At 40.2% G+C, this 25,496-nt stretch overlaps 1 protein-coding gene across 2 annotated transcripts in view; it reads right to left on the bottom strand.

Annotated features, from left to right (window-relative positions):
- Nucleotides 1-25,496, bottom strand: part of LOC140738295 (mediator of RNA polymerase II transcription subunit 13-like) — a 207,360-nt gene that overhangs the window by 37,545 nt on the left and 144,319 nt on the right. For both annotated transcript variants that reach the window (XM_073065473.1, XM_073065474.1), the window contains exons 10-12: nt 7,715-8,446; nt 3,832-4,069; nt 2,062-2,164 (exon numbers count right to left, since the gene is read on the bottom strand). In XM_073065473.1, coding sequence (XP_072921574.1) covers nt 2,062-2,164; nt 3,832-4,069; nt 7,715-8,446 — 1,073 coding nt within the window. The remainder of the gene's footprint in view (nt 1-2,061; nt 2,165-3,831; nt 4,070-7,714; nt 8,447-25,496) is intronic.

Below are 25,496 nucleotides of genomic sequence, written 5' to 3'. Positions count from 1 at the left end.
CAAATTACAAATTGAAATTAAAATGGTATCATTGTAAACAAACAGTAATGTCTATAGAGCACAGACTATTGGTCCATGGCAGGAGACCAATCAGAAGAAATGGTTTGCAAACTGACATGACCATAAGGTGGTTCTCATTTTCATCAACCAAATGTAAGGTAACAGGAATATGTTAATTAAGCTTCATTCAAACCAACCATCAAACACTTATTTAGTATCATTTTGACTGAGATCTTCCAGGCCAGACATATTTTGTCATTTAGCACATTAAACTCTGTCATAGTCATATATGCTGTCTACCAATAATTGTTATTTTTGTGTAACCTGGCAGTCACCCCTCACAACACTAATTTTGGGTGCCTGGATTCTTTGTCTACAGAAGCTTTTAGAACACCAATGGGAATTACTTCGTCCCAACAAATGTATCTGAACATTCAGAGACATCTTGTCACTTAGTGCAGGGGTCACCAACCTTTTTTACACTGCAGACCGGTTTAATATTGACAATATTCTTGCGGACTGGCCGACGGTGGGGGGGGGGGTTGGTGTGTGTGTTAATTACGGCTGGAATATAGGTGATGTCAACTATAAGTCACTTATAAATGGCTAATACACTCAATTTTGTTTCCAAAAGGGTTTATCTAACAAATTTAATATTAAACACACAGTGCATATTTTCCTCGCATGAACATAGTGATAATTATAACTCACTTATAAGTCAATAGCATCATAACATTTTAAGTAACGTTTGGATATTAAACACACAGCGCACCTTTTCCTCATATGAACATATAAAATCATTGCAACACACCAGTGAGAGGACATGGTAAAAGTCGCGGCGGTCGCAGTCCAGAGAGAGCGACTGACCGAGGAGTGCGACAGGGCACGTGCCTGCCTCCCTTGTAGGTAGGGAGGATCTATCGGCTGACAAAGGTTTGCCTCGAGGGATGACTTTTAGTAGATCGCAGCGAGGTAGCTGCTCTGCTGCTTACGAAACCTTGAGCCCGAATTATGTTGTCTGCGAATATTTTAGCACTGGGTTCCCCACGAACATTCAGTGTGCTAAACAGGTTTAGAGGCGCAGCCCATCTGTCCGTGCTCCAGACCAGTAGCAACGGCACTTTTCGCTGGCTGCACGGGGCATCCAGTTATCTGAGGCCAACTAGTGATTCCTGGCGCGAGGTGCGATTTAGGTGACAGATGACCTCACGTGGGTAATGACCTCACGTGCGTTCAAGTTCAACAGTGGGCGTGACAGGGAATGAGGACAGGTGCAGCTGACTCATAACGTTTCATATAGACAAATCATATTGTTTCCTCGCAGCCCGGTAGCACATGCCTTGCGGCCCAGTGGTTGGGGACCACTGATTTAGTGTACTCCCACTGTAAATGTGTAGTTCAATTGTGAATTGTACTTCAATAAAAAGGTGCATTTTGAGTTCACAGAAATTCTACCAAGAAGGTCTCCAAGAGAATGAATGCTTGTTGTGATTATTAGTGACCTTTTCGCATCTACCAACTTCCAGTCACAACAGATGAGGGCTTATCCCAAATATGTTTGTGACCCATTATGTAACCAGCGACCACAGCAGTGCAAGTAAGCATTTTTTTTAAGTTTAGTATTTCATATTTAAATCTGTTTGTGCCAATGACCACAAGATCAAAAAAGTAATCAAGAACATGGCAGTGAGCTAGAGGGGTAAGCTAAGGTGCATCTCAAAAGGATCAGCTACCAGAAAGCACTAAATATTTTAGTAGGACAAGATCATCTGTTATGATACCTAGTTATTTACTGTTTGGGATGTGAGGTGAGGGAGAGGGCCATGCATAGTCAACTGTTTGGCACTTACAACTGAGGGTGGCTACCTACATTAGTGTAACGTAGCTATTGAGCTTGGTAATGCAGAAAGTATCTCTCAGAATGCCAGAAGTGTGAGTGTATACTTGCTCTCAGAACTTTATAGTAGCACACTTGTCTGTTTGTGTGCGTGTCCCTGTCTATGTCTCTGTGTATTTCTGTATCTTGTTTTTCTCAACAATGACACCAGGATTGGAGGATACCTGATTTTGGAGCAGTGCTAAAAATAGACATGGCATCTTTTCCATCCGGCAACTGTGTGGCATGCGTAGGTGCAGCTTCCCTAGTACCAAATCCATCTTCTAGCTGAAAACAAAAACAGTGAATCCTGAAATATCTTAGACTGGTCTGCAAGATATATAAATTAAGCATTGACATAAATAGATCAGTGCTAATTTTTATCCCACTTTGTCAAGACAAACTTTGCAATACATTTTATTTTCCAAGCCTTTTTATTTCTGCAGGTGTTATCACATGGACTTCAGAAACAAGTTAAGTTTTCTGAATTTTTTCATACTTTCCTCCAGTATTTATCTTTTGGAATCAATACAATTTTTTGCTTACTAAATTGAAACAATGCAATAATTAATTTCTGCAAGATACAATAATACTTATTTGGAACATATTATATTTTTGTGTTCATAGCCAAATTTAAATATGCCAGTGGCAATCAAAAATTCTGTTCCACTTGGCACATTATTTATAAACTTGCATACATGGAAGAGATTCAAAACAGTATTACCAGACTGTCCCATATGCAGCTATGATTTATAATTAGTGAGAAATTTCATTTTTACATTTCCCAATAACTTCAGAGTCCATCAACACATATGAATAACCTACAGTGACACCTGGATCAAAACATAATAATTATAAATTTCCATTTGATATCCCCTATTATTAAGCAGATATCCAAATTTCAGTGTGAAACTGATCAACTACATTCAAAATCTTTGTGATTTATTGGCCTATTCATATTAATGCTTCAGATGGACAATCATTAATCATTTATATTTGTAGTTTAACCCCTTTCATGTTACAAGCATAAAGTAAAGGACCCTTCAGGTGCTTGCAACTAAAATTTCCCAGCAATCTCAGTTCTGTGGAATACTCATCTGGAACCTTAGAAAATATTCTTTAAAAATAATTATATTTATTTGCCAAAAAGATTTAACTAATCTGTAGAAGCATATCCTATGGACTTTAAGTATATGTTGAAGAAAACCTTCCAAAATATTTGATCTTTGGAAAAACATGAAACTATTTTCTTCACTATATCTTGAGAAAAGATATCTAAAAAAAAGCGATTTTTGAAGAATCAATATTAGGAATAAACGTGGTTACATGCTCAATACCAATTAAAATAAGATGATTTTATCATCATATTGAAATCTACAGCAGTGAAAGCCAAACTAGAATGATAAAAATAATTCTTGCTCCCTTCTCCATTCATATTTGTATCTGGACCTTAAGGCCAAGCCAGCAATTAATTTTTTTGCTCTCAGTTATCCTCATTGCAATCCATTAAATTGTGCAAATATATTTTAGTTTATTAGTGTGACTAAAATAAAAGGCAGGTGTTATTCATGTAAATCAACAGTTGAAATGTTTAAAGTTCACTTTCCAATCAAATAGATTTTTTTGTACTATCCTTACTTTTCTACCTTTGCATAAGTAACCAGACCATGGAAATATGGACAAATCAGAAACATAAAAAATAACTAAGTATATCCCTAAGAAAATGATGAATTTTCTTGAATAAAATCTGTTTCCCTGGCACAAACCATTACCAGAGTATTAAACACAATGTAAACTGTGAAGCAAAAACAGGAGGAGGATTTCCTGTCTCACTTGAAAGTTAAAAACCAATCACAATGAGAATACAACAGATCAGCAACAGGCAATGTAATTCTTTGCGTCCTTCTACAATCTGGATGCAAATATAAAGCTCAGCGAACCACTTGAAATGTTACCTTATTCTGTTGCGATTTCTTGGTTGCATCTTTCTCGGAGCCCAATTTAAATTTTTTAATGGAAGTAAAGCTGTATTCAATGTCACCGTCCACAAAAGTATAAGGGTCATTAAGTTCCCCTGGACCTTCACTATGCTGCTGCATTAGTCTAGTTGGGTCCAGGTAATTGATTTCCTGAATGTGTACCTGTCTCCTTTCTTCAGAAACCTTGAACCGTTTATGAGGTTGTGCTAGAAGTCTAAAAATGAAAAGACAGTGTATAAAGAGAGACAGAAATCAAACAGTTCACATCGGGTAAAATGCTTTTAAAACAGATAGGCAAAGTGGAAATATGAAATGCAAATGCCAAACCATAAAATAGTAAAGCATCTATGCACAATGATAATAAAAAATCAATTAGGTTGGCCATTGAGAAACATTAATAGTCATCTTAAAAATGTCAGGGATTCTAAAATAGCCTCAGTTCTAAAAAGGCTAAAAAGAAAGTTCCATAACAGCAATCAAATGAAACATTACAATGATTAAGATTTTTTAAAAACCTAACATTTAAGTAAATAATACATAGTTCATAACAAATACATAATAGGTAAAGTGGACTAACAATGACAAGTTGAAATTAGTAGATCAAGAGAAAGGTTTATAATACTGGTAAAAGAGGAACAAGCCTGAAGTATGAGAACAGTTCAAAATTCAGCAGACCAAATCAAAGAAATCGATAAGAAAAGTAGAATATGTGAATAATCACGCTGTAAAAGCTACCGCAGTTAAGTGAAAAGTGAAAGATTAGCAGAAGTTAATCCCATACAGTTAGAGATAGGCTATATTATACAGGTAATAATAAAGGCCAAAGAAATTTATCAAAATGGTGTCTTTCAAAGAAAAAGATGAACGAAAACTAATGACAATAGTGGAGAATAAATAGTGAAGAAAATATTAGAGAAATTATTGGGACTGTAAGCCGGTAAACATTCAGGAGCCGATAACCTGGATATCAAGGTTTTGCTGGAGGTGGCTATGGAGTTGGTGGATGCACTGGTAGACCTCTTCCACAACTCTAGGTTCTAGAACTGTTCGGTAATTGTAACCCACTATTTAAGAAAGGAGGGAGAGAGAAAACAGGGAAATGACAGACTAGTTAGCCTTTCATTTGTAGCATGAAAATGTCAGAATTTATTATGAAGCCAGAGATAACAGCATATTTAGAAACACTGATAGGATTGGGCACAGTTGGCATGGATGTATGAAAGAGAATGACATCTGGATTTACTTGCATTTTGTGTTTGTGCAAGATTAAGGGGAAAACCAGTAGATGAGGTGCAAATGAACTTCATTAAACCTTTGATAAAATGGTATACAAGGCATTATTAAAATTAGTGCATGAGATTGAGGATTGGTTAACAGTAAAAAAAACAGCAGGAATCAAAATGGTCTTTATCAGGTTGGGAAGCTGGTACTACTGGGATGCTATGAGTTTCTGTGCCGAGGCTTCAGTTGTTCATGCCATCCATCAAATGAGTCATTTGATACAGATCCAAGTTTGCTGATGATACAAAGCTGGGCCACAGTGCAAGTTGTGAAGAGAATGCCGGCAAGCTTCTTAAGTGAATGGATGAGGACACAACAAATGATATTTAATTTGGAGTACATGGGTACATGTACTCAAAATGGAACAAAAATGTCCGTGGGGAAATGTAATGGTTATGTTTCCAGAGAATGTTTTACAATCCCAGCAATGACAACTTCAAATTTCTTTTTAAAAACTCAATTTCATTGTCACTTTGTTGATGCCAACTAATTGTTAGAGAAACTCAAATGATCCTCTATTGACCACTTGGAAAAGACTCCAAACAGTCTTTGTTGGCAGCTTGTTTAAACCAATAACTGACTCCAGTGTGGTGATTCTAAACTACCCGTTAAGTGATCTTGCTTGCTACTCAGTTGCTTCAAATTGGTATGACATACTATGGCAACTATTAGCAGACACTGACATCCACAAATGAACAACATAAGTATATATTAAATAAATCAAAAATTCATTAATGTAAAAAGTATTAAATGAAATGAAAATAATAAATAAAATGAAGATTTAAACTATTACATCTTCAGAGCAGGGTAGTATATGAAATTATGGCATGGTCAAATCTGTCTTCACAAATTTTCGTGTAGTTCCTGATCTCAAATATTATGGTAGTCAACAAAGGAGCAACTGCTTCTCCAAAGGATGAAGGAAGGACATGTTCCTAGATCACTCACACAAGCTATCTGGCTTACTATATATTAAAAAAAATTGGGAATGTGAAAACAAAACTCTGACAAAGGAAATAGTTAAGATATTAGGCTGCCAGATAATCAATAGAAGGGCAATCAAATGCTGACCCAACATACATTCATCCACTAACACTAGAATTCACTGATTCAGTACAACTTCAATTACTTTTAATTCTTTCTGCTGATTTCTTGGGTCTAAATATTGCTCTTCAACCATCAAGTCCAACTCAGTCCCAAACCTGGATTCTTAAATGGCAACTGCAATACTTACTGCATGATCTGGATGAGTTTTGGGCTTTTTAAAAAAACCATGAGATATAACTTAGAACTGTAAGGCAAATCAACAGAAAAAAATATTGTGCTTGCTTCGATTCGCTCAGTTTACTTCATTACTCATGTCAACATCAATAATGTAAAAGATCAATTCAGTTTTGTGCAAGTTTTTTCTTGACTTTGTTTTCTCAAAAGCTAGGGGTTGCTGTTTAAACAATTAATAACCTGAAGGGAATTCCCCACAACACATACATTTGAAAACAAATACAGGTAGTTGAAACCAGAACATAATGTTTTCTCATTAGTTCTCAAAAGACAGACTAATTACCTTTGCACAATTTGATACTGGTATTATTGTAGAATCATTTGACAAAATGAATTTGTGGATGGCAATTAAACTTAAAATTTTCAGGCATTGCTTATCAATTTTTTTTACATACTTACTAAGGCAAAGAATATATACTATGCAAAATGAAATAAACTAGGATTTGCTTTTTTATGTAGTGGGAAATGCATATATGCACTTGCGCAAAGCCAAAAAAGTCTGAAATAGTGTCATTTTTGGAATTCAGTTAAAAAATACTCTAAATAAAACACAAATTTACACCTAGTAAGACATATGGAAGATCATACAGGCAGTCTGCAGGTTATAACAGGATCCCGTTTCTCATAACTGTTCATAAATAGGAAATGAACAATGGGGAGGAGAACGAGAAGGTGGGAAGAGAGACAGTCAGCTAATCTCACTGACTAAGTGAGTCTGTTCAATGCTCTGAGCTCCACTTGGCTCAATCTGGTTCCCAACTGTTGCGGCTCAAGGGAAGTGCGGAAAGAAGGTACAAAGAAATGTCATTTCCACCAGGCAGAAGATACTTGCAGCCCCACAACTCTACAAATCCAACCCCACCTACCTCACTGATTTCACAATCACTCATTCATATCTGTGGGCTACCCACTAATTCAGACATTTGGAACATGTGAAAGGCCTCTAACTGCTCTATTAAACATAAATATATTAAATAATAAACTATTAAATATAATTTATATGCAATAATAATTTTGCTTTACAACTATCAACTCAAATGTATATTAACCATTTCAACTAACTTCTTTATTTTATCATTCACTAATTATTGCTCAGACACAGCTAATACAAAGCCCATTAATAGAACAACATACGATGTACCAATATTTTAAAAGCCATCAACAATGATTTCTATTGTAAAAATTCAAATCAAAATTCAATTTGTATCAAACTCAAATTAAAATCCAATTCAAAGCACCACAAAGTTCTGAATGTAATTCAAATAGAAGACAAATAATTTTAAAATAGAAACATTACCGTCTTAGTGCTGAACCATCTGGATTATCCAACTTGCTATCACATCTGTCACAGTGCAGTTCTGGTGGTCTGAACTCTCTTTCTGCCCAGGAAAGAGTTTTGTAACACTGCCATGAGATTTTGCCTGAAGACTCCAAATTTTGTGCAGTGATACCATTATATAAAGTTGTCTCGCTGACTTCTGGCACTGGTGGTAGTCTTTGTGATAAAAGCCCAGTCTTATCATCAAGGCTGGGAATTGCCTGAAGTTCCAGGCCATTACTGTACAGCAATGGATTGATGGGCACAGGAGCTCCATCCAAACCTTCTGCTTCTGGACCCCTTGGTTGGGGGCTAAGAGTTGGTGGAAGAGGAGAGATGGGAGAATGTGGTGAATCCATAGGATTCAAATTAAGTGGCTTGCTCTGGTTTCCTGGAGGCCCAGATGCTGGCTTGCCATATTTCCTATTGTTTTGCATTTCCAAGGGGACATCAATACCAACTAATCCAAGCTTCTGTCCCGTAGGATCCTGTTCCATACAAAGCTCATCTGTTAATGACAGTCGATGATGAAATGGAGTCATTGGCCGTTTCTGCTGTTTATCTCCTTTTTCCTGCTTCTCATTTGTCTTGTGCTTAGAGGAGGCAGATGATGGCAGGGAAGCACAAGGAAGCCCAGTATTGAAGCCAGGCTGAGAAATGGATGGTGGTCGGTTTGTGCCTGTTGCACTTCGCTGCTTTAGAAGCTTCTGCCTGCAAATGAAAAATAAAAATGGGTTGAGAGCTAATTCAGCAATAATCAAGCATTTTGTTTAAAGAATATTTTCAAACAGCACAAGGCCAGAACAAAAAAGTCAAAAATAAAAATGAGTGTTAAAAACAACTTAAAATAAAAGTAGTTCTCAGAAATGAAATCATGGGAACTATTACAAAGAAATATTGGAGATCAACACTTTTTTAAGCTACATGGCTTACCTGCAGGATATATTTAACATTTTCCATTAAGGAACCACCCAAATAAAAAGACATCAACACAGTATAAATAAAAGTACGAGCAAGATGTTGAAAGATCTTTATTTCAAATTAGTTGTGAGATCAGGAGTGCTAATATGGTTGCTGAGAACTGGTAGATTACAGAATATTGCAGTAACAATGCTGTGTACTTATGTCAAATTAAAAACTTGCAATATATTGGGACAGATCTGTTGTCCAATGGCAGCTTTCCCTTGAACCATGTTGCTTCTTTAAGTATGCACCAATCTTGTCTTGTACTGGTAGCATGGGGGCTAACTCACAACAGACAATCTGCTACATTCAGGAAAGGGCTGGTGAAACCCACTCAGAGACTCATCAACTGTCCATGTTGTCAATGTTATTGAATGTTGGTTGAATGTCATTGATATTTTCAAATATTCAACACAGGATTCCTGTTTAAAAACTAAATCCATGGTCAAGAATTCTTATTAAGTGTCAAAAAGTGGATCCAAATAAATTAAGTCTTCACAACTTAAAATGAACACTTGTCATTCTTCCAGCAATTGACAAGTCTGTTCCTCTGAATTGGAGAAATCACTGCTTCAACGGGCTGGTTTCCCAATCTGACAGATGGGAGACTCCAGAGGTTTGTACTGCTCCACTGGAAGCAGAGTTCATAGCATGAGCACACAGCAACATGCAGAAAAATGGAAGATGTTGCTGCTATTTTAAGCCTATGCCAGACATGAAAACTGGTTAAATTCCAGCTGATGCTGGGTTGGGAGATCTAGCGTAAAATATTATGGGGAACTATAATTCAGAAATCTGCAAATTTAATTAGAAAAAGAATAAAACCCAAAAGGGATTAACTGTCAAATCAAAAGGTTTACTCCAGATCGAGAACAGAACTTTAATTATTCCATTCAATCTAGTTCTTTCAAAAATCAGATAAAAAGATCAGAACAATTCAGTGCCTTTGCTCAATTTTGACTTGGAATTAAGGTGCAGTGTTTATACATTTCATCAGAAGAAATTTATATGAAGCCCACTCCATGATTAAAGACTCCTAGCAAACATTGTGAGAATGAACTCTAATGCCGACTTTGAACTATCAGTACACATTTGACCTCGATGGATTGTTAAATGATGCATGCCAAACACGGATTAGAGATAGAACAGTAAAATGAGCAAGTAAGCTTATAATATTCGGCAAGGCATTTCCAAAAAGAATTGCAGAACTCCATGGTTTCATGCCATCTGAGAGTCAGTGAAAAGGGGATGAGAAATTTTCACAAATACACAGACAGTATTCTTGGCTGTCAGCATTGAAAAAGTTAACTGCATTGTCACTGCCTGAATACTGGACAAAATATGATCAACAAAAATCAAATGACTACTCTCTGGCAAGAGAAGAGCAAGAAAGTTGATGTTACAAATGTGTCATTGCTCATAACATCCATCTTCTACAATTTCATAACTTTTAGCATTTTTACTTGTCAGTTACACTGACAAACTTACAAACCAGTTAAGCAGCTGATTATGAATGCTGAATAAGTAACTCAGAGCTTTTTCAGTAAAGTTTGGTTAATCCAGGCAGGCTAAAAATAAATGACACAATAGAAATGCACGTATTCACTGTTCCCAGTATGAACAATGTACAAATTATGCAACACTTGACTGTTGAAGACTACATTTAATAGATTTATTTTTTAAAAGTTCAGCATTTATCTTCAAAATCAAGTGGAAAATCTTGAACTCCATGTTTGTCCAAGGCCTAAATTGATTGACCTGAGATGACAACTTTCCATTATGTTCCTTTCTGAAAAGTTTGGTAAGAGAAAGGGTGAGATAAAGAAGGAAGGTCTCCTTGAATAGCTTTCTTTGCATAACTTATTTTCTATCGTCAATTAACAATCAAATGATATATCTCAGGTGGAAAGAGGAGTTTAGTTAGTTAGGAATATCAGCTAGATAGGCTACCTCCACCAACCTAACTTGAAGTTTTTATTTTGTGCTTGGATTTGAGTGAGGAGAAGGGGATACAGAAGAAAGGAATCCTGATGTACTTACTGGAAACCAACACCCAAATAGAAAAATGTTAGATCATTCATGAGCGGAGGACTTCCAGTGGCTGTAATGGAGTAGGTTGCAGTAGCTACGTGCTCCGAAATTATTCGCTTACTTTGCTGTTTAAACCTATCTCGGTGAGAGCACCATGAGTAGAAAACACTCTCGAAAAGAGGTTACTTTAGATACGTTGGCTGAAATGTCTCAACAAATGTCAGAGAGACTCGAAAAATTGGATAAACTGGATGACTTGGAATCCAAGTTTGACGTTACACCAATTCCTTCGACCTGGTTAAATCTGAACTGAAAACGCTTAATCGGAAACTTGGAAGTATACAGCAGACTGTGAATGACCATAAAATTCGTATTAAGCTACACGAAGAATCTCTGCCGGTGTTGCAGAAGGATATCGAAGGTTTCAAGAAAATTTCTAAGGAACAACTTAAAAAATACGACGCGTTACTAAAGAAACTGACAGATTTGGAGACCAGGAATCGAAGGTGCAATATCAGAACTCTTGGGCTTCCTGAAAAACTGGAGGGGAATCAACCTATCGATTTTTGTGCTCAAATGCTGCAAGATTTATTCCCTGATATATTATCGGAACTACCAAAATTTGAGCGCGTTCACCGAGTTACCCCACCTAATTGGGATACTGCCAAACCTCGCTTTATTTATCATTCGCTTTTATGACTATCAGATTAAAGAACAGATCCTTCGTGAATCAAGGAAGAAACGCATATTACAATTTCGTGATCAACAGTTTCGGATCGTTCAAGATTATCCACCGGAAGTTTTAAGAGCTAGACAGGCTTTTAAAGAGGTCATGTCTGACCTTTTTAAACTTGGCTGCCGCCTTTCTCTCAGAGATCCGTGTAAACTCAAGGTTACTACTGACAATAAGGTTTCTTGGTTTACGAAGCCTGAAGAAGCTAAGAAATTTTTACATCGTCTCCATGCTTAAATTCAACCTTGAGTTGCTTTATGCTAAATGTTTTAATTTCAGGTGTTCAATCAAGTAATTGGCGCTTTGTTGATAACAAGGTTTCTTGGTTTTACGAAGTCTTAATCATTTGTTTGATTAAGTAACTGGCGCCTTGTTATCTTTCAAACTATGCAAAATATGCAGGCAGACTGCATCTATTTTCTCTTTTGCTGTTTTCTGCCTTTATATGGGTCCTTTAATGTTACTTTCTCACAGCTCTTTTTTTTAAACAAAATGTTATATTCTCTCAGTGTTATGTTGATTTTTACCTTCCTTTTAGTAATTTGACTGAAAGTAATTACGTAGGGTGTACATGTAGAAATTACTGAGGAATGAAACTATAGGGTGTTTTGCTTTACTTTAAATTCATTCAGTTTTTCCTATCTTTTGATTATTCATACACCTTTCGGTCTTTTACTGATTTTCAATAGTATACAATATTCTATATTTCTTATTGCTGGTTTTTGGTTTTTTCATTATTTTGCCATTTTGGTTTTTTTTCCCCTTGAATGCCTTAAATTAGTCATGTAGGAAGCTATCTAAACCGCTTCCCTTTCTAATTATTTTCTATTTGTTTCTTTACTCCTTTTCTTTGCACTCGCAAGTATATGTTGTTTTACTTACTGCTTTTCCTTATTTGATTATCCTTATTTGCCTTTCCTTTTTACCGAGACTAATACTTGTATTTTCCCATGGTTTTTTCTCGTAAATAGCAAACTTATTTACTTTGATATTTTGTTTTTGTATATATATATTTACAATCATTTATTTAGCACAGCTATACATATATATTTTTTGGAGCCACCGGAGTTTTGGGTTGGGAACGTTAGCGTTAGAATTAGTCTTCAGCCTCCCTTGGCTGATTTCTCCCTTTGGGGGGAGGGAGGGGGGAAATGGGTTCTTCCAGAAAGCTGATTGGAGGTTTTTACTGTTTTATTTATTCGCTATCTACATGTCTGTGATTACCTTTTATACATTACTAAAGGATACTTGATGGATTCTTTTATTAATATACTCAGCTTTAATGTGAAAGGTCTAAATAACCCTGTTAAACAAAATAAGATTTTTTCTCCTATCAGGAAACTTAAAACTCGTATAATCTTTCTCCAAGAAACCTATATTCGTAAAGATGATATTTCATGCTTTTTCAAAGGATGGAAGGGTATACATTTTCACTCACCCTCTCAATCTAGATCGAGAGGCGTCTCTATCCTGTTTGATCAGAATGTATCCTTTATTCAACATAATGTAATTTCTGATACAAATGGGCGCTTTGTTATTGTTTCGGGTAGTCTTGAGAATAAACTAATCGTATTTGCGAATGTATATGCTCCAATACAGATGACTCCTTGTTCTTTGAACGTCTTTTTTCTTTTCTGCCTGATTTGAATCGGTATTCCTTAGTGATGGGTGGAGATTTTAATTTTTGGCTTGACCCTATATTAGATCACTCTTCAAGTAAAACCCCTGTCACTAATAAATCAGTATTACTTTTTAAAGCTTTTCTATTTCAATGTGGTATTCTCGACGTGTGGCGTTTTTTACACCCCCAAGAAAAGAATATTCATATTTCTCTCAGGTTCATCATATGTACTCTCGGATTGACTACTTTTTTATAGATAGAAACTTGCTTCCACTGGTTCGATCCTGTGATTATAAGGAGATTGCTTTGTCTGATCATGCACCTGTGCTTCTGGCTTTAAGACTACCTGTTTACTCTGTACCAAATAAAAGTTGGCGTTTTAACTTATCATTGTTATCTGATAAAAATTTTCTAAAGTTTTTGGAAAACCATATTACTTTTTTTCTTTAAAGAAAATTTTAAAGGAGATACTGCTGGTACTATAGTCTGGGAGACTTTTAAAGCATATATTCATGGAGAAATTATCTCTTACTCTACCTATATAAAGAAAAAAGCTGACAAAGAAAGGTCTGACCTAGCAGCGATATTAAAAGAACTTGATCGAAAGTATGCCCTATCTCCAGATCCAACTATATATAATAAGCGTATTGAAAGCCAATCCAAGTATAATCTTCTGCTGACTTACCCAATTGAACGACAGCTGTTGAGAGACAAAACTCAATTTTACATTCACGGGGATAGAACAGGTAGTTTATTAGCCAATCGCTTAAAATCTTTTACAGTTAATCGTCAAATCACAGAAATTTTAAAAGATAATGGTACTAAGATATCCGACCATTCTGAAATTAACAACGTATTTAAAGACTTTTACCTTGAGTTGTAACAGTCTGACTCTTCTTTAGATGATACCTATATGAATGCTTTTTTCAGTAATATCAACATTCCTACATTGTCTGCTGATAGCCTAACACAGTTAGATCAGCCTATTTCCAATGAAGAGGTGGCTGAGGCTATACGTGCTTTACATTCTGGTAAGACCCCAGGACCTGATGGCTTTCCTGGGGAGTTTTATAAAACTTTCACTACGTTACTTACACCTTATTTATCCTCTGTTTTATCAGAGTCCTTTAAAACAGGTAAACTCCCTCAATCTTTTTATGAAGCTTTTATTTCTCTTATTCTTAAAAAAAAAATAAAAATCCAGCTGAATGTTCTTCATACAGACCGATCTCTTTATTAAATGTTGATGCAAAAATCTTATCCAAAATCTTAGCTCGAAGACTTGAAAATATTTTACCATCTATTATATCACATGACCAGACAGGATTTATTAAAAATCGTTACTCACATTTTAATATACGTCGGTTGTTGAATGTGATATATTCACCATCCAAAAAAATATTATCCTTAGATGTAGAAAAAGCCTTTGATAGGATTGAGCGGAATTATCTTTTTAAGACCTTAGAAAAGTTTAATTTTGGGCCTAACTTTATTTGTTGGGTTAAATTAATTTACTTGTCTCCTACCGCTCAGGTTATTACTAACTCTCAAATTTCTAAGCCCTTTAAATTACAGCGGGGAACTAGACAAGGTTGCCCTCTTAGTTCTTTACTTTTTGCTTTAGCTATAGAACCCTTAGCAATAGCATTTCGAGAATCTAAGGACATTTCTGGTATACTAAGGGAAGGTATGACTCATAAAATTTCATTATACGCTGATGATATTTTACTTTTTATCTGTAACACTGAAACTTCTTTACCTTCAGTTCTTTCTTTAATTTCCCAGTTTAGTTCTTTTTCAGGATATAAGCTGAACTTACATAAAAGTGAGCTATTTTCTTTAAATGACCTAATGTCATCAAATGCCAAATTTCCGTTCCAAGTTGTTACAAGTCAATTTACATATCTAGGTGTAACAATTACTAAAAACTTCAAGAATTTATTTAAAGAAAACTTAAACCCCTTATTGAATTATGTGAAAAAGACGCTTTCTAAATGGTCTCCTCTTTCTTTATCCCTAATTGGCTGAATTAATTCGATTAAAATGAAGATTCTTCCTAAATTTTTATATCTTTTTCAGGCCTTACCTATTTTTATTCCTAAGACCTACTTTGATTCTTTAGATTCAATTTTAACATCTTATATTTGGAATAATAAGCAAGCTCGTTTAAGTAAAGTTTACCTACAAAGAAATAAAGAGATGGGTGGATTAGCCCTACCCAATTTTAGGTTTTACTATTGGGCTGCCAATATAAGGAATATTACTTTCTGGTCTTATTATATTTATGGTAAAGATTGCCCATCATGGGTCTCCTTAGAAGTTAATTCTGTAAAAAAATTCCTCTATTGTCTCTCTTCTTGGATCATATTCTTTTTCAGCAAATAAAATAACAGATAACATAATTATTAAGCAAACTTTAAGGATTTGGTCTTGTTATGCCCTCGGCCCCCTCCTTTGTGAGAATCGCAAGAGCCCTAGTCAAGATGGGGGGGTCAAATGACCCAAGAGGGAGAGAGACGTGCGGAAGGCCACGTTCTCCCGAGAAGCAGAAGAAAAGCGATATTGACTATTGTCTCATGAAGACCACGTGAAAAGCCCTCGGGCAAAGTGGGCTGGTTGAGAGAGAGATCGCATCACCTGCAACCTGATTGACACCTGCGATCCCGTGAAGAAGTATAAAGGAGGGTCTGAGGGGGGGACAACCCTCAGACGCACCAAGGAAGCACGATACCGATTCCCGTGGGAGCGGGAAGGCATTTTGAAGGAAGCCACATGCGTTAGATTCCAAATTTTGAATCTGTGGCTAGAACCAACGGAAGACTGCTTTTAACTAACAACGGGGAAGCCTGCTCCCCTGATTCCAAGGATTTGCTCTGTAAAGACAACGGGCAAGTGTTTATCCTTTCTCAACCATCTCTCTCTCTCCACAACGTGAAACCCCAGCGGTTCCCAAAAGGGAAAAGCCTGCAAACTTCTGAGTGACTCTTTATATTTCAATTGGACTCAGTATTAACCCCTAGACAACTATAGAGCTTATTTCTGATTGATTATTATTACACCGGTGTTTTAGATTGAGTTTTGACGATGTATATGATCTGAATGTTTTGTCTTAACCATATGCTTGTGCCCCTTTTTGAATAAAACGTTTGAAAATAGTAGCATCCGACTCAGCTGATCCCGCTATCTTTGCTGGTAAGTTACCTGGTTACGAGGTTACGTAACAAGTGGGGTTCTCGTCCCGGATTTGAAACCAAAGGGGAGGGTCAGTGAATCGGGCTGTAAGTCCAAACGTAAATCTGGTTATGCAGGTAGCCAGACAAGAAACCAGCAAAGATGGATGTGGATGAATTTACAAGAAACCCGACGGTAGAGGCACTAGGGAAGGCTACAAAATCAGACTTGGTAAATTTGGCGCAGGCGTTAGACCTCACAGCGGTGAAGCCAGCAATGAAAAAGCAGGAAGTGCGAAGGGTCATACAACAGTATTACGTTGGGAAGAAGGTGTTTGCAGCTGAGGATTTGGAAAATATCCCCGAAAAGAGATTAGCGAGTGGGACAGATCAGGCAGAGTTGGAGAAAGCAAGGTTGGACCATGAGCTTAAAGTAAAGCAGCTAGAAGTAGAAGCAGCTGAAAAGGCTGCGGAAAGAGCTGCCAGGGAAAAGGCTGAGGAAAGAGCTGCAAAGGAAAAGGAAAAGGCTGAGGAAAGAGAGCATGTGTTCAAACTGAGGGAATTAGAGATGAAACGGGGTCATGAGCTCCAGCTAAAGCAGCTAGAAGTAGAAGCAGAAGAGAAAGAGAAACAAAGGAGCCATGAATTGGAGCTGGACAGGCGAAAGCAAGAGCGAAGAGCTCAAGGGCACGAGAGAGAGGAGGGGTTTGATGTTAGTCGGGCGTTGAGGTTGGTCCCCCCGTTCGAGGAGACGGATGTTGATAGTTATTTCTTGCTTTTTGAGAAGGTGGCAGTGAATCAGAAGTGGCCCAGAGAGCAGTGGATGGCGTTGTTACAAAGTGTGTTACGAGGGAAAGCACAGCGGGTATATGCCGCGCTGCCCCCAGAAAGGGACGGGAATTATGATCAAGTAAAGGAGGCCATTCTCCGAGGTTACGAGTTAGTACCTGAGGCGTATAGACAAAGGTTCCGAAATTTAAGGAAAGGGTGGAATCAAACATATACCGAGCTAGCCCATGAGAAGGGTGTGCTCTTGGACCATTGGTGCACCGCTGAAAAGGTGGCCGAGAATTATGGGCGTATCAGGGAGTTATTTTTGATTGAGGAATTTAAAGGTTGCGTTCCGGAAGAGATCCGAATGTATTTAAATGAGAGGACGAATCAGTCCATCTCAGAGATGGCTAGGTTCGCAGATGAATATGCCCTAACCCACAAGCCAAAGTTTTCCTCGCCAAAAAGTTACCCGAGAGACCGTCGGAACGGCAGGGAAAGCCCGCCGGCTGAGGCGGAGATCCCGCCGGGAGCTAGCAGAAAAAGTGAGGATAACAGAAAGGAAACCTGGAGATCCCCTGGTTTAACCTGCTTTAATTGTGGGAAGGTGGGTCATATCGCATCAAAATGCTTTGCTCCGAGAAAGGAGCCAGAGAGGGAGAGAGCAGCGATCCCTATCGGGCGTGCAGTGGTAATCAGGAAATCGACAAGAGGGCCCCAGGTAGATGGAATACAGGAGGGGCGGGAGACATTTAGTTCCGAAGGAACCGTGTCTTTGAAGGAAGGGGACCCCCCCATCCCCGTACGAATTTGGAGACACGGGGGCGGAGCTATCATTAATTAGCCGTAACGTGTTACCCTTCGGACCTCCGACGGGCAAGGTAGCCCTGAGAGGCCTAGGGAACTGGATCAAAGTAGTGCCTTTGCATAGGGTCCTTCTCGATTGCGAGTTGGTGTCGGGACCTGTGGAACTAGGAGTCCTGCCGGAGTTACCGGGGGAGGGCATGGACCTCCTTTTGGGTAATGACCTCGCGGGTGGGAAGATGGGAACCGCCCTGATAGTTGAGGCCCCGCCCATGGAGTCCCCGAGCTGTCCCGCATGCGCGGACACTTGCAGCCTGTCGAGAAAAGCAGCTGAGAACCAGAGCAGTTTAAATCGGGCCAGTAGTGAATTGGCCAAGACATTTTTACCGACCCTATACCACGAGGGTTCCGAGGGTGGTAAAACAGAAAGTAGTAAAGTGAAAGGGGGTAAGGGCGAGGAGATAGCCCCCCCCTTAGTGAAGAGAAAGGTCCTAGAGGTAGGAAATAAAGATGAGAAACGGATAAAGCTGTTAAAAGGTCCAGAGTTGGACATGGTTGATCTGTCTGGTTTGGCAGAATTGTTTGGAGAAGTTGAGAGTTCTAAAGGTGTTCTCGATGGTCCCGAGAGTGAAATGAGGGCTGTCTTGGAGAGGAAGGGTATCCTTGCTGTGGAGAAGTCAGCTGAAATGGCCGAGGAGGTTGTTTCAGCTCGCAGGGTTGCGCCTTCCCCAACGGGGGGCTGCCTAGAGAGTAACTGGAAGGATCGGGGGACGTTAGAATTTGAAAAAGGTACGGGTGTTGAAAGCCTGGAAGAGGCCAATGTCCCGTTTGAGTGTGTCCAAGATGGGGATGCACGTGGTGCTGAGCCTAGTCACGGAGCTCAGGAAAAAGCTGAGGTATTTGACGCAGCTGGACGAGACGGCCGTCCTTTTGGATCAGATAGGCTTGGTTCGAGGAAAAAAGGGTTAACCTTGGGGAGTGCGAGTCCCCAGAGGGTTGTGCTGAGGGGAGTGTTCAGAGTTAATGTGGAGTTTATGAATGGGGAGATAACTGTTGTTGTGGGGGAGAACGGTACATCTGTAGTTCCCAACTCGAAGGGAAAAAGTCTAAAATGATGCCTACGCACCGATTACGGGTTGATTTGGAATGTAAAGGTGCCTCACACGCTATTGTTATTCAAGAAAGCGCTGCGAGGAAGCCAAAATTTAAATGCGGCCAGGGGGAAAGGTTCGCCCTGAAACACATCAGCCTGTATGGTCTTGGCAGAAGGGCTAACTACCTGGGTGGACGCGGAGTTAAGAGAATAACCCTTGTGGGAAGGAAAGGCGGGAGAGTACCTTGCCAAATTACTCACGTTCCCCACGGGGGGACTCACCGGGAAAAGGCGATGGATAATAGAAATGCCCTTTGTAAATCACAACGCCGGTTGTACGGGTTCGCACCAAAGCCTGTGAATAATAAAGACCACCCCTTGGGAGACCTGCCGGGGAAATACCACGACCGAAACGATTAGTATTTGTATAAACTTTTGTAGTACACACGTAAGCTAAGATCACAACTCCTTGGTTATGTTGCTGAAGAAAATAAATAAATAAGGTGGTTATTAAGCTGAAGTTTGATGCCATTTGTATGGCACGTGAGGTTAAGGTATTAAAGAAAGGGGCATTGTACTTGTTACCTGTTTAGATACTGACTTGAATGTATAACGGTAGTACTCTGTGAAGAGAAAAGCTTGTGTAGTATGTAGATTCAAAAAAAAAAGTCCTGTACCAACCTGTTTTTAACCACTGGTAAAAAACCTGCTATTGGGGGAGGTGTTATGCTCTCGGCCCCCTCCTTTGTGAGAATCGCAAGAGCCCTAGTCAAGAGGGGGGGGTCAACTGACCCAAGAGGGAGAGAGACGTGCGGAAGGCCACTTTCTCCCGAGAAGCAGAATAAAGGCGATATTGACTATTGTCTCATGAAGACCACGTGAAAAGCCCTCGGGCAAAGTGGGCTGGTTGAGAGAGAGATCGCATCACCTGCAATCTGATTGACACCTGCGATCCCGTGAAGAAGTATAAAGGAGGGTCTGAGGGGGGGACAACCCTCAGACGCACCAAGGAAGCACGATACCGATTCCCGTGGGAGCGGGAAGGCATTTTGAAGGAAGCCACGTGCGTTAGATTCCAAATTTTGAATCTGTGGCTAGAACCAACGGAAGACTGCTTTTAACTAACAACGAGGAAGCCTGCTCCCCTGATTCCAAGGATTTGCTCTGTAAAGACAACGGGCAAGTGTTTATCCTTTTCTCAACCATCTCTCTCTCTCCACAATGTGAAACCCCAGCGGTTCCCAAAAGGGAAAAGCCTGCAAAGAGTGACTCTTTATATTTCAATTGGACTCAGTATTAACCCCTAGACAACTATAGAGCTTATTTCTGATTGATTATTATTACACCGGTGTTTTAGATTGAGTTTTGACGATGTATATGATCTGAATGTTTTGTCTTAACCATATGCTTGTGCCCCTTTTTGAATAAAACGTTTGAAAATAGTAGCATCCGACTCAGCTGATCCCGCTATCTTTGCTGGTAAGTTACCTGGTTACGAGGTTACGTAACAAGTGGGGTTCTCGTCCCGGATTTGAAACCAAAGGGGAGGGTCAGTGAATCCGGCTGTAAGTCCAAACGTAAATCTGGTTATGCAGGTAGCCAGACAAGAAACCAGCAAAGATGGATGTGGATGAATTTACAAGAAACCCGACGGTAGAGGCACTAGGGAAGGCTACAAAATCAGACTTGGTAAATTTGGCGCAGGCGTTAGACCTCACAGCGGTGAAGCCAGCAATGAAAAAGCAGGAAGTGCGAAGGGTCATACAACAGTATTACGTTGGGAAGAAGGTGTTTGCAGCTGAGGATTTGGAAAATATCCCCGAAAAGAGATTAGCGAGTGGGACAGATCAGGCAGAGTTGGAGAAAGCAAGGTTGGACCATGAGCTTAAAGTAAAGCAGCTAGAAGTAGAAGCAGCTGAAAAGGCTGCGGAAAGAGCTGCCAGGGAAAAGGCTGAGGAAAGAGCTGCAAAGGAAAAGGAAAAGGCTGAGGAAAGAGAGCATGTGTTCAAACTGAGGGAATTAGAGATGAAACGGGGTCATGAGCTCCAGCTAAAGCAGCTAGAAGTAGAAGCAGAAGAGAAAGAGAAACAAAGGAGCCATGAATTGGAGCTGGACAGGCGAAAGCAAGAGCGAAGAGCTCAAGGGCACGAGAGAGAGGAGGGGTTTGATGTTAGTCGGGCGTTGAGGTTGGTCCCCCCGTTCGAGGAGACGGATGTTGATAGTTATTTCTTGCTTTTTGAGAAGGTGGCAGTGAATCAGAAGTGGCCCAGAGAGCAGTGGATGGCGTTGTTACAAAGTGTGTTACGAGGGAAAGCACAGCGGGTATATGCCGCGCTGCCCCCAGAAAGGGACGGGAATTATGATCAAGTAAAGGAGGCCATTCTCCGAGGTTACGAGTTAGTACCTGAGGCGTATAGACAAAGGTTCCGAAATTTAAGGAAAGGGTGGAATCAAACATATACCGAGCTAGCCCATGAGAAGGGTGTGCTCTTGGACCATTGGTGCACCGCTGAAAAGGTGGCCGAGAATTATGGGCGTATCAGGGAGTTATTTTTGATTGAGGAATTTAAAGGTTGCGTTCCGGAAGAGATCCGAATGTATTTAAATGAGAGGACGAATCAGTCCATCTCAGAGATGGCTAGGTTCGCAGATGAATATGCCCTAACCCACAAGCCAAAGTTTTCCTCGCCAAAAAGTTACCCGAGAGACCGTCGGAACGGCAGGGAAAGCCCGCCGGCTGAGGCGGAGATCCCGCCGGGAGCTAGCAGAAAAAGTGAGGATAACAGACAGGAAACCTGGAGATCCCCTGGTTTAACCTGCTTTAATTGTGGGAAGGTGGGTCATATCGCATCAAAATGCTTTGCTCCGAGAAAGGAGCCAGAGAGGGAGAGAGCAGCGATCCCTATCGGGCGTGCAGTGGTAATCAGGAAATCGACAAGAGGGCCCCAGGTAGATGGAATACAGGAGGGGCGGGAGACATTTAGTTCCGAAGGAACCGTGTCTTTGAAGGAAGGGGACCCCCCCATCCCCGTACGAATTTGGAGACACGGGGGCGGAGCTATCATTAATTAGCCGTAACGTGTTACCCTTCGGACCTCCGACGGGCAAGGTAGCCCTGAGAGGCCTAGGGAACTGGATCAAAGTAGTGCCTTTGCATAGGGTCCTTCTCGATTGCGAGTTGGTGTCGGGACCTGTGGAACTAGGAGTCCTGCCGGAGCTACCGGGGGAGGGCGTGGACCTCCTTTTGGGTAATGACCTCGCGGGTGGGAAGATGGGAACCGCCCTGATAGTTGAGGCCCCGCCCATGGAGTCCCCGAGCTGTCCCGCATGCGCGGACACTTGCAGCCTGTCGAGAAAAGCAGCTGAGAACCAGAGCAGTTTAAATCGGGCCAGTAGTGAATTGGCCAAGACATTTTTACCGACCCTATACCACGAGGGTTCCGAGGGTGGTAAAACAGAAAGTAGTAAAGTGAAAGGGGGTAAGGGCGAGGAGATAGCCCCCCCCTTAGTGAAGAGAAAGGTCCTAGAGGTAGGAAATAAAGATGAGAAACAGATAAAGCTGTTAAAAGGTCCAGAGTTGGACATGGTTGATCTGTCTGGTTTGGCAGAATTGTTTGGAGAAGTTGAGAGTTCTAAAGGTGTTCTCGATGGTCCCGAGAGTGAAATGAGGGCTGTCTTGGAGAGGAAGGGTATCCTTGCTGTGGAGAAGTCAGCTGAAATGGCCGAGGAGGTTGTTTCAGCTCGCAGGGTTGCGCCTTCCCCAACGGGGGGCTGCCTAGAGAGTAACTGGAAGGATCGGGGGACGTTAGAATTTGAAAAAGGTACGGGTGTTGAAAGCCTGGAAGAGGCCAATGTCCCGTTTGAGTGTGTCCAAGATGGGGATGCACGTGGTGCTGAGCCTAGTCACGGAGCTCAGGAAAAAGCTGAGGTATTTGACGCAGCTGGACGAGACGGCCGTCCTTTTGGATCAGATAGGCTTGGTTCGAGGAAAAAAGGGTTAACCTTGGGGAGTGCGAGTCCCCAGAGGGTTGTGCTGAGGGGAGTGTTCAGAGTTAATGTGGAGTTTATGAATGGGGAGATAACTGTTGTTGTGGGGGAGAACGGTACATCTGTAGTTCCCAACTCGAAGGGAAAAAGTCTAAAATGATGCCTACGCACCGATTACGGGTTGATTTGGAATGTAAAGGTGCCTCACACGCTATTGTTATTCAAGAAAGCGCTGCGAGGAAGCCAAAATTTAAATGCGGCCAGGGGGAAAGGTTCGCCCTGAAACACATCAGCCTGTATGGTCTTGGCAGAAGGGCTAACTACCTGGGTGGACGCGGAGTTAAGAGAATAACCCTTGTGGGAAGGAAAGGCGGGAGAGTACCTTGCCAAATTACTCACGTTCCCCATGGGGGGACTCACCGGGAAAAGGCGATGGATAATAGAAATGCCCTTTGTAAATCACAACGCCGGTTGTACGGGTTCGCGCCAAAGCCTGTGAATAATAAAGACCACCCCTTGGGAGACCTGCCGGGGAAATACCACGACCGAAACGATTAGTATTTGTATAAACTTTTGTAGTACACACGTAAGCTAAGATCACAACTCCTTGGTTATGTTGCTGAAGAAAATAAATAAATAAGGTGGTTATTAAGCTGAAGTTTGATGCCATTTGTATGGCACGTGAGGTTAAGGTATTAAAGAAAGGGGCATTGTACTTGTTACCTGTTTAGATACTGACTTGAATGTATAACGGTAGTACTCTGTGAAGAGAAAAGCTTGTGTAGTATGTAGATTCAAAAAAAAAGTCCTGTACCAACCTGTTTTTAACCACTGGTAAAAAACCTGCTATTGGGGGAGGTGTTATGCTCTCGGCCCCCTCCTTTGTGAGAATCGCAAGAGCCCTAGTCAAGAGGGGGGGGTCAACTGACCCAAGAGGGAGAGAGACGTGCGGAAGGCCACTTTCTCCCGAGAAGCAGAATAAAGGCGATATTGACTATTGTCTCATGAAGACCACGTGAAAAGCCCTCGGGCAAAGTGGGCTGGTTGAGAGAGAGATCGCATCACCTGCAATCTGATTGACACCTGCGATCCCGTGAAGAAGTATAAAGGAGGGTCTGAGGGGGGGACAACCCTCAGACGCACCAAGGAAGCACGATACCGATTCCCGTGGGAGCGGGAAGGCATTTTGAAGGAAGCCACGTGCGTTAGATTCCAAATTTTGAATCTGTGGCTAGAACCAACGGAAGACTGCTTTTAACTAACAACGGGGAAGCCTGCTCCCCTGATTCCAAGGATTTGCTCTGTAAAGACAACGGGCAAGTGTTTATCCTTTTCTCAACCATCTCTCTCTCTCCACAATGTGAAACCCCAGCGGTTCCCAAAAGGGAAAAGCCTGCAAAGAGTGACTCTTTATATTTCAATTGGACTCAGTATTAACCCCTAGACAACTATAGAGCTTATTTCTGATTGATTATTATTACACCGGTGTTTTAGATTGAGTTTTGACGATGTATATGATCTGAATGTTTTGTCTTAACCATACGCTTTGCCCCTTTTTGAATAAAACGTTTGAAAATAGTAGCATCCGACTCAGCTGATCCCGCTATCTTTGCTGGTAAGTTACCTGGTTACGAGGTTACGTAACAGTCTCAATTTAGGAAATTTTTTGGTTAAGCGAATTTTTCATTATCATCTCCCATTCTCCTTAATTTTTTTTTATCCCTTCCATGACTGACAAAGTCTTTAAGGATTGGGATGAACTGGGTAGTAAGTGTTTTTGGGACCTGTTTATCTCAGGATCTCTTGCTTCATTTGGCCAATTGTCAACTAAATTTGCACTCCCAAAAACACATTTTTACAGATACCTTCAAATTAGAGATTTCTTACGTTTTCAATTAACTACTTTTCCTATAGGTCCTGATAAAAATTTACTGCACGATCTTTTAAATTTAAAACCTTTTGTTAATGGTTCTATTACCGGTATCTATAACTTGTTGATTGAATCTAGACAAGACTTTTTAGATAAAATAAAAAAAAGCTTGGGAGGATGACCTAAATTGTCAGATTTCTGATGATAGATGGAATAAAATTCTTAAACGGGTTAATAAATCATCTTTCTGTGCTCGTCATTCTCTTCTACAATTTAAAGTGGTTCATAGAGCTTACATTTCTAAACAGAAGCTGGCCAGTTTTTATCCGAATGTTTCTCCACTTTGTAATAAATGTAACTCTGCTGATGTCTCTTTAATTCATATGTTTTGGTTTTGCCCTAAAATTGAAAAGTTTTGACGGGAAGTATTCCATACCTTCTCACAACTTTTTAGGATCCAATTTGACCCAAATCCCCTTACTGCCTTGTTTGGTATTATTGCAGATGAGATATAACTTTAAATACTTCTAACCTACAGGTTTTAGGTTTTACCTCTCTTTTAGCAAGGAGAGCAATCTTGCTCAAATGGAAGGAGTCTAACCCTCCTACACATCTTCAATGGCTACGTGATATTATGTCTTATTTAAATTTAGAAAAGATCTGCTGCTCAGTCTTAAATTCGAAACAATCTTTTTATGATATCTGGGGACCTTTCCTA

The sequence above is a fragment of the Hemitrygon akajei genome, chromosome 14 (genome assembly GCF_048418815.1).
Source record: "Hemitrygon akajei chromosome 14, sHemAka1.3, whole genome shotgun sequence".
Taxonomy (NCBI): domain Eukaryota; kingdom Metazoa; phylum Chordata; class Chondrichthyes; order Myliobatiformes; family Dasyatidae; genus Hemitrygon; species Hemitrygon akajei.
The sequence above is the reverse complement of the archived record's forward strand: the minus strand, read 5'-3'. Positions and strand labels throughout refer to the sequence as shown.